The sequence below is a fragment of the Pygocentrus nattereri genome, chromosome 18 (assembly GCF_015220715.1).
Source record: "Pygocentrus nattereri isolate fPygNat1 chromosome 18, fPygNat1.pri, whole genome shotgun sequence".
In the NCBI taxonomy this organism is placed as follows: Eukaryota; Metazoa; Chordata; class Actinopteri; order Characiformes; family Serrasalmidae; genus Pygocentrus; species Pygocentrus nattereri.
This window is the reverse complement of record NC_051228.1, coordinates 28,401,809-28,412,071: the sequence shown is the minus strand read 5'-3', so window position 1 is coordinate 28,412,071 and position 10,263 is coordinate 28,401,809. Positions and strand designations below refer to the sequence as shown.

At 36.3% G+C, this 10,263-nt stretch overlaps 1 protein-coding gene across 7 annotated transcripts in view; it reads right to left on the bottom strand.

Moving 5' to 3' along the window:
- Positions 1-1,192: 1,192 nt before the first annotated feature.
- The window catches only part of psd3l (pleckstrin and Sec7 domain containing 3, like), a 169,894-nt gene continuing 160,823 nt past the window's right edge, over positions 1,193-10,263 (bottom strand). For 5 of the 7 annotated variants that reach the window (XM_017697285.2, XM_017697286.2, XM_037547380.1 and 2 more), the window contains one exon: positions 1,193-4,757. In XM_017697285.2, coding sequence (XP_017552774.2) covers positions 4,557-4,757 — 201 coding nt within the window. In that variant the 3' untranslated portion in view covers positions 1,193-4,556. The remainder of the gene's footprint in view (positions 4,758-10,263) is intronic. The other 2 variants (XM_037547381.1, XM_037547382.1) reach the window with 1 other exon arrangement.

Below are 10,263 nucleotides of genomic sequence, written 5' to 3'. Positions count from 1 at the left end.
AAGCCTTCAGGGGCATCTGAATAGAACAGCCACAAGTGTTGTCTAAACGTTTCAGGGTGGTAGATCTTCAGGACCAGGACTGGGTACTCCTGGTATAGAACCTGTATATTATTTGGAGGTTCTTTAAAGGTTCTTCACTCACACATCCTGTTTACAAGCATAATTCTGATAGCACTTTCACTTTTTTTTTTTCTGGGGGGGGGGGGGGGGGGGGGGTGTTATTTAGGGTCTCTTTGTTCAGTAAAGCCTAAATTTGACTCTAAGTAGTTTTTCAATATGCATTAAGCTTTATTCATCATGACTTGTGTAACAGCACATAAGTGGAGGCTTGTGGTGTGAAAAACACTAATAATTGCACAGTTAGTGGTAATGATGCTCAATAAACAACACCTTGTTGTACCCATTTATGATGAATTATCATATATTCATATCTTTTTAGTGCATTGTGGAAGAATTTAATTTACATAGGTTATGTAGCCTCATGTTTATTGCTTTATTTGAACTTATTCCAGGATGGAAGCTGTTTTGTGTGCCAGACAACACTGTTGAGGACCGCAAGTAAAAATGGACAATTTCCATTTTAAAACTTTACCTTGATTCTCTTAAGGAAACATAAAATTCCTAAAATTAAAGAAGGCCTCATCAACACCTGGATAAATCACAGTCATGCACTTTGGTAGAAATGACTGTGTTCTCACTTTAGGAACTGTAATGCTGCCTCAGTTCTCATAGCGAATGTAAAGCAGATCACAAGTGAAGTCTGTGCAGGAGTATCCGGGATGCAATGATAAGCAAATCCATTTTAAATCCTACATTACTGCTGAAGTAGTGTACATTATCACAGTCTTACAGAGATGATACCAACCAGGCTGGCCACATTTGTACAGGCTGAGCTCAAAATTGATAGTGTTCCATGAAATGAGCACTCTTGCTTCTTGGTGTTGCCATGGGTTACTGGATGATGGTTTCTTATGCTCGCCTCTATGTAATATTCAGCTGTTACCTGGGTTAGAGCATTTAAATGGAGCACAAATCTCTTGATTAGCTCATTTACAGACACCTACACGTTAAACAAAAATTGTTCAAGGAAAAGGTTATAATATATACATGTAACAGTGCAGCAGTTCTCTTAACAGGGGCGTGATGGTAAGAAGTCAACTTGAACAGGATGGAAATAAAGAGAAACGCAATCATGAATTAAATACTGTGTTTTATTCACTGAAACCGTCTACAGTTTGTATGACACCAGCACTGTGTCCCTGATCTTGGCCGGAGGGCGTAAGACACGCTCTTTTGCCAAGAGATCACTTGAACGAGCAAGAAAATGGAATCCTCTGCACACAGGGCAACAGTTATATTTAACAACATTTACAGAGTTAAAGGATTGTACAAGATCACAGCTTCGAGAGATATTTCTATGCATTGTTTGGAGACCAAACAGCCTAGCTGAAGGCTAAGGTGCATCACTGTCTACTGAGGCGTGAGTATCTACAAAGTCAGCTGCTCTCCTTTCAGTTACTGACAATAAGAGGTGCATGACTGATTCTATCCTAACAAGGATGACAGGAAAATGCGGGGTAGTAATGCTGAAGATCAGACTTAAGACAGAATTCTGATGGCTTTGTTTCAGACTGGGGTAGTTAATGCTCAGCCGAACATTAAGTACTTCAAGAGACCGGTCAAGATTAAAAAGACAACAACAAAAACGAAACTCAGTCTTTTTAAAACATCCAATTTTCTTTTTAAAATGTTATTAACAGTCCAGTTAAAGGGGAGGGGGCACCTTAAAACCTGTAATTTTGCAGTGCCTATAAGCATGAATTGGAGAATGTAGCATGTACATTAGAACAGCATTATGTAATAATTTCAGTTACGGTGTTGAATTGAACGAACGCTGCTTTGGTCTTGATTCTTGAACCCCTCTAAACTCCTGCCTGACCTAGTTTCGTCTATGACACCAACGTAAGTTAAATAATTTGATACAGCAAACTGATGAAGCTGTTACCACCTCATCTTTGTAATGAGGCAACAAAGCCTACACAAGCTTAGATCCAACATTTCACCATATTTCAGTTGGAATAAATGTAATATCACACAGCTATACTCCAGGTGGGTGGGGGGTGGACTGATATTCCACCCTTCATTTTTTTGTCCTCTGAGAAAACAAACACAATGCCTATGTTCCAGTTAAAATGTTCTACATTAAATAAAACAATTTAAAGCAAACAAAACACACATTAATGTCTTATTTTAACTTAATTTGACCCACAATGTAACAACGTACTTCTCAGTTTCCATAACAATTTGTGCCGTCCTGTAAAGCTTTCATATTCTATCAAAAATAATTACTAAGAACGATTCAAAAATTCTTGAGCAACGTATCCCCTGATAAAGGGATGCTGCCAGAGTAAAAATAACCAATATCATCAAGGGAAACCGTTTGGTCAGCATACGTAGTTGGAAATAAACAACAGTTACGTAAAGACTCTTCATACGGCCTTCCAGGCGGAGGGAAGCGGCTCTGAATGCAAGTCGCTAGACATAAACCTATATCCACTGCAAAAGTGACCCACGAAAAAACAAGTGCTTCACTGTTAATATACTCAAAATAGTGGTACAAGTGGAGAGCACGCTAATAACAAAGCTGTTCGCGTAGCAATTACACAGCGAAGCCAGCAGAAAAGGACAGAAGATATGCAAAACTGTATCGAGTGAGCTTGTTAGAAATGTGATGTGGATATGGGGTTTTTCTTTTCCATACATTACTTGTATTCTTCAAATTCCATATATGTGTGTGGTAATGAAACAATAAAAAAACTAAATTATAATAAAAATAAAGTGTCCTCAATACATACATTTCAAGTAAACAACATTTTAAACTGGAGGGATTGTGTAAACTAGCCTATTTTCTTTTACATAACTCAAAATACCTTCAAATAGCTTGGCTACTCTTCACCTTTTTAAAATGAAAATTTTGCAGTTGAAACCTTCAAAAATGACAAAAAAAGTCACGTCTGGTATGGAAAACATCTGTTGGTGTGAAGTTAGCAAATGTAAAAATGTCCATAGTGTTCATATCAGTTCTATCGCTAATGAAAAAGCCAAAGTGACATCTTAAAGTCAATAATAACTTCACGAAAGGCAATAATTCCATGTTATACAGCACTGAAAATAGCTTCCTTACAGGAAACTTTGTCTTTGAACAACCTAACTATGACAGCAAAACTACAGAACCACGACAAACTAACACGTTGCGGTTCGAGCTGACGAGAAAAAAAAACTAAACAAAAACAAACAAAAAAACAAACGAAAAAGACGTTCATTCAGCTCAGTACCTTCAATAAGAGAAACACGATTAAGTACTGCCTGAAAAACCTGTGATGTAGGTAAGAAACATATCACTACCTTTTATAAAGCTCTAAATACTCAAAAGAACTAAGTCATAAAGTGCACTATAAATACTAATTTAATCTTTACAACAATAATGTTCTGAACTGAGAATTAGAAATCCAAATATATAAGAAGATTATAAAATACACAAAAGGAGCATTGGCATTTACACTACTCAAAAAAGCAGAAGTATACTTTGTACTTTAACAGTTAAAAAAATAAATGGCTCGCCTGCACAAACAATGATGTTAACGTTAACATCATTCCGCAGTCTGAAAAGCCATGTTTTGTAAATATAACTCAATGCAGCTTCGAACGATCCTTGTTAGGTACCCCTATTTTTTCTTTATCATTACAAAATAATGTATCTGGCATATTTTAAACAGCTGTAACATGCTGGTACAATATAATAAATGTATGTGAGTATATAATAATTTGGGTATCTGGTTTGCTATAGGAAATCGATAATTAAGGAAACTACTAACTGCACTGAGACTCCTTTATAATGGACTGATGCATGGCTGTCCTGTATTTACATCCTAACGCATCGCTGCAATGAAAAAATAAAGATCTTGGAGAGGCGGAAGGTCCGTTAAGAATGCCGCTCTCCGTTCTAGGAGAAAAAGGGAAAAAAGAACTCCTGTCAGTTCTATCCGGCAGCCTTACTCGTCTAATTTGTGGTGTGTTTTCGACATTCACTTCATTTACATACTGAAATTACCTTCAAAGCAAGACCACGTCTACTGCCTACTGTATGAACAAAGAAACTGATGTGGAAATCTCCACTAATTTGTAGACGAGGAAGTTGTCCCCCTCTTGAGTGAAAGGCAAATCAAGTTTTGGGACGGAAGGAACACAGAGAGAACGAATCAAATGACAGTTGAATGCCTCACAATTAAATCTCACGCTCATCACGATAATGACGACTGCAACATCAACAACAATGACATGAAATAAGAAAAAAACAATAAAAGGACCACATGTATGTAAGTAATGTCCCGTACAAACAGCTACGCAAGCACCAGTCAGTCTAAGGAGGACAATTATCAAGTCAATTACATCTTACACAACAGTTTTCTGTTATAACAGTGGCAGATAAATAAATTACATTAAAATATATTCACATGTTGTGTATAATGGCTCTTTGACAGGTATAGACTGACTGCCTATGTGACCTTGGGGGTCTCGGGCCGGTAGTCCTTCCTCTCGGATGTGTTGCGCTTGACTTTAGCCGCGGCCGGCTGAGACTCCTGATTGAGGGAGGGGCTGGACTGGGATTTCTTCAGCGCTGCATCATTATCTTTACCACTCAGGAGCTCCTTCACCCCCTCCTTCAACAGCTTCACATATGTCTCATAACGATTCTCCTGCAAAGGTAAAAAAAAATTAATGACTGCAGCCTTCTATAACACATCTGCATTCAATCAACAATAAAACATGCAACAATACGAAGATGTATGGTTATATATGATTCTTTCTACTGATGATCAATTTAAGTGTCCTTGGAAAGTTACAATAAAGCAGCAGATACACAGGACTGTACAACAGTTAGACACCATCCTTTATTAAACAAATTATCCACTCAAGAAGCAGAAAGTCAAAGAAAAAAGTTTAAAACATTTGTAAAAAGCTATAATGAAAATGGGAATCCTAACAAACTGGTAGACCACCAACCCTGTCCCCATCAGATAAACAGTGCTGAAAGCTTTCATCTTTGAGACAGAGGAGAAAATCAAGCTCCACTCTTACTTCAGATTCAGGTCGTAATTACATCAGGTTTGTCTACTTTCAATGAAAAACATCAAACTATTCTAAAAAAAAAATGACATATTTGAATCAAAAGAGGAAAAATAAATAAAAATAGTAAGAATAAGCCACAGACAGGACAACAATGGGACAATGTATGTAATAAAGATGTAATTATATAAGGTTCCCCTCTACCTATAATGAAAAATGTCAAACTATTCTTAGAAATGTACAATGTGGAATGTCACTGTGTGGTCTTTAATGAGGGTCTAAGACAGCGAAAGGAGAGAATAGAATATTATGCACTTGGCATGTAATATATGGAGACGATCCTGCCTACAGCATGCTGTGCGCCAATGTAGTGAGCTGCTGTCAGAATGTGTCTATTATACTGGCAGAAAACATGCAGCCTTTAAGCTGCATCTTTAATGAAAAGGTTGCTGGATTTCAAACCCTGGACATAAATGTCTCATCTCTGCCGAAAAGGATATTTGCTCAAATTTATTACACATAATAAAGAGTATAATGTAATGCTGGACAGCAGTAATAATATTCATTTACTATCTCCATGTAGATCATGGTGTTGCAGGATTTGATGATTTACATTGCGTTAATAAAATTAATCAATGATTTTTTTGAGCTTTTTTAACCCCACACCTTTCAAACTGTGGATCATGACCCACTGGTGGATCACAGTGTGCGGAACTGCTTACAATGCAGCTGCATTGATGAGTATATCATTTTTTGCACAAACGCACAGATAAATGAACCATGTTTTACATTAGAAGTGGGAATCACTCCATTTATGCACCACTGACACTTGTCTCATGTATGTATGCACTAATGCAGGCCTATATATGTTTCATTCTATTATGATAGATACTGAAAGAACATTATTATGTTATATTGAGTAACAGTGGAATGAAAAAAGTCCTTTTGAGATTTAATCTACTCCACAAAATACTTGGTGGATTGTGAAAGAAACACTACCTGTACATATGGGTAATGGCATGAAAAAGTCTGGGAACCCCTACTGCAAGATAAAAGAATAACCTTTTTTATTGAACTGTTTCGTTCTGCTTCTCTTAAAATGTCACCAAAGGGAATCTTGCACAGTGCTGTAACCCTTAACCAGACAGAAACCATATTTCCAAAAAGGAAACATAATAGTACTCGGATATACACTGGACACCATGTGGAGCACGCAGAAAAAAATAACTGAATATACTGAAAAACTGCTGGGCAACAGGGACATGCATTTTATGCATCCATAAAAAATGGTAAAACTGCAAATAAACATCACAGCAAAGAAAAAAAACTATACTGCTGCAGGCAATATGTTAAATTATAGTACAACAGATATTCACAATAATACACAACAGAGACCTCCCTTTCTAATTTCCAGTCAGAGTTTCACTGACATTCATTTTTCAGCATCAGGAAAAAGCACATCACGATCCAAAGTAATCTCAATTATAAATTTATAGGCCCATAATGTTGAGTCTCCTCATAGGAGGTTGTTGGGAGTCTCATTTTCTTTATATGCTTAGGTCATTTTTTAAAAACTCCTTTTCTCCCCCATTTATTTTCCTGTGACTTTCTCCTTCCTTTAATTAACTGGATTATATTATATCTACTCGGCTCAGAAACATCTATGACTGTTTTAGATGCACATGAGAAAGACATTTAAAGGCAGCTGAGGTGAGTCTGAGTAGTTGCTTGTGTGAATGTTAGTATCAAAGCTACAATATCTCTGTTACACAGTCAAACGAAACACTTCAGCATTCTTCTATTCTAGAGAACGAGTAGCACTTCACAATATCTTTATGCTTTTGCTATTTGTTCTCTAGACTAGACTCATCCTGAAGTAAACATGAACAAAGTGAAAAGACAGTTTTCCATCGCAAATAGAAATAAGGTCAATTAGGAGGCTCAAAACGTCACAAAATACAAAGCCTAACCAAGCGTTCAGATGCTCCTCACCCAAGCTGCAGTCTAAATGCAGTAAAGGCGCGGCTATGTGGGCTAATGTGTCTTTGGACCATTGATTAAAGCTCACTGGACAGGGTAGCCTTTAATCACTCAACTGTAAGACATACAGACAGGCTCATTGATGTCTCTCCAGCGGGCCAAAAGGGGGTCTGGGAGAATCGACCACTTCGCCAAACTGCAGAGAAGGGTTTATTTCAGCCATTGCATTACTGAGTTAATAAACCTGTGCATGTTGTGCACACAAGTTCGAACAGAAGGCACTTGGGCAGCGAGCTCTGTGAGAAATTCAAGGTCTTAGCGTCTTTGATGTGGGGCGGGGCAGAGTAGATAGAAGGGGAAAGAAGAGAAAGAGGATTGATTAGTGAGCTGATGGTAATTCGGTTTGTACGGCTTTGTTCCAAACAGTTTGACACCACTGCTGTGGAGATCTGAGGGACCGGTCCTCCACTGGGTTTAAAGCGCCCCACTGGCAACATCACTCCATCTGTGCCCAGTCAAGGGCTGTGTGAAGTGCAGCTCTAAAACACTGGGAACGCTGCCAGGAAGGGTTCAGGTAGCAGACAGTACGACTAGGACCATTCACACATAGCACGTTTCAATTATATCACATGTTCTGCAAATAACTCAGCTTCCCTTAATCTAAACTAGAGGACAAAGGTCACACACTTTGTTACATCTGATTGAACATATGTAGAGTTGCAACAATTAATCAATTCGATTAAAATATCAATTGACTCGATTTTCTGATCATTCGATTAAAAGGATCAATTGCCTTTGATCGATTAGCTGACAATCTGCACGAAGAGATCACATATTTTTGATTCTCTTGTGGGTTTCATGTACAGTAAGAAACCAAGCTCCTAATTTATATGAATTTTTGCTATATTTTTAATACTGATTACAATAGTTTATCCTGAATAATCATAATCTTTTGTGCAGCTAATCCCAATGAATCACTTTAGTCTTAGCTACTCAGATCTGACCCTAAAGAAAACTTTTTTCATTTAAAAAGCAGTGCATTTTGTTGTAGCTATATAAGCAAGCAAAATAAGCTTCATTAGGATATATTTATTATTTTCAATAATTCATTAGTGTTAAGAAAGAGGAACAGTGGCTACAGCATCTATTATAGCAACTCTAGCCTTTCACTTGATTTATGCATAGTTCTCTCTCCATGATTATGCACAGTTCAGCTACACTCTAGTAGAAAAGTGTGATCATTTGTCACATTAAGAACTAAGTGTAGACTTGAATGTTATAAACACCACACCAAAATGTAAACCACTGGCTTATTCACAGTGTAAAGGATTTGGGGAACAACATGAATTATGACATGGTTTTAAAAAAAAAAAATCATATGGTAAACCCATATACAATAAAAGCACAATTTTCTTAATGCACATGTTTGTAATATTTTTGACATTCAAAGATTAGATATTAAACTATCAGATTAGATTTATTTAATACACATCCTGCATACTTTTCAATATGTTGACGATATATTTGCTGATATACTGATATACTTGCATATACTTAAATATTAAACTGTCACATTTAATTATATTAAACCAAACAACACATATTGCATATATTTCGAGCAAATACATGCAAACAAAAGAAAAACTGTGATTATCTCTTTATGGTAATTTCTTATCTTAAAATCTTTATGAAAAGCCTTTAGATCTGCAATATTTGGTCACTGCTTTTTGAGTATGAGGCATTCTGGATCTTCATTTCTTGCTGATTAACAGCTTTTCAAGCTCTTGTTATGGAATCATCTACAAAACTTTCTTCACTTTTATAGCTTCCTTTAACTTTTTTTTTTGTAATCCACAGAGTATCAGCATCATAACAGAATAATTTTATACATTTAAATGCAACAAATTTGGCTATTTTATTGTCTGGCTTTTGAAAAAAAACTTAGATTACTCAATTAATCATCAAAATAAGTAGTTTGCTCAATCACTTATATAAAGAGTAGTGACAGTTCTGGCAACAAGCATTTTTTTGCACTGTCCTGCACTTTGCTTTCTAAACAGAAGAGAAGAATTTACACATTTTTTTCTGAGCAATTTTACTGTAGTCATGCACTTTGCTGTCACATCTTATTGAACCTTCACAATTCTTCAAACACAACTGAATGAAAATAGCTTCAATGGTACTAATGTCTATGTATAAGCTCATTCTACTCTGGAAAAGGTATTTCATGGTCTGAACTGACCATCTACCTTCTTCACCTGTAAAAGGCTTTATTTTACCATCTCTCTTATGCTTCAAAGGAAGGTTTTACATTAGCATAACATGCCATTTTGACACCAATTGACTTTAAAGTGCTGAATTCTGAATCAGATTTGCATGCGGCTCTACTGTGTCCTTTACTAACCATGCAACTGTCTGGAAGTGTCGTGGCTCTACTGCAAATCATCTCATTACTACAGCGACCACACCTGCCATCTGCCATTTCAAACAGCTCATCATTCCATGTCAGGCACTGCTCAATACGACACATAAAATTAAGCAAACGATTGGATTATAAATGATGTGCCACATCACAGCATCAGATTTTTCTATTTGACAAATTATTCACAGCATGTCGAAGAAAACAAGGAAGTGGTCAGACTTGTATAACTTTTAACTTCATTACAAAAACAGCTTTAACTCCTTAATCAATGTATTACTTTGTTTTCTTCAAGACAGTTGATTTTTGTAGTTGTCTGAATGTAAGAATACAGGAATAAGAATATTACATCCTAATAATATATAACAGTATAAAACTCTATGAACTGCTTCAAATCTGAATGATTCTGATAACTGTGTACAACGAGCTTCTTTTTAAAATGTAGCTGTGGAAGTTAAGAAGCTATTACAGCCATTTTTATCATTGTACAGGAACTCAGAGTGTTCATAGTGTTGGTGAGAGAAACCAGACATCCAAAGTGCATCTAAAAGCCACCTTACATAAAGATAATACATTAAATAGTTATGATTTCTCAGACATTGTTTTACAGTAGTTGTAAGATATGTTTTTGATCTGAAACTTGAAGTGCATTTATTGCAGAGAGATGCATGCAGGGTGTTGTAAATTAAAATTAACAAATGTTATCTTGATAAAACAACATGTTATGTCATAATATT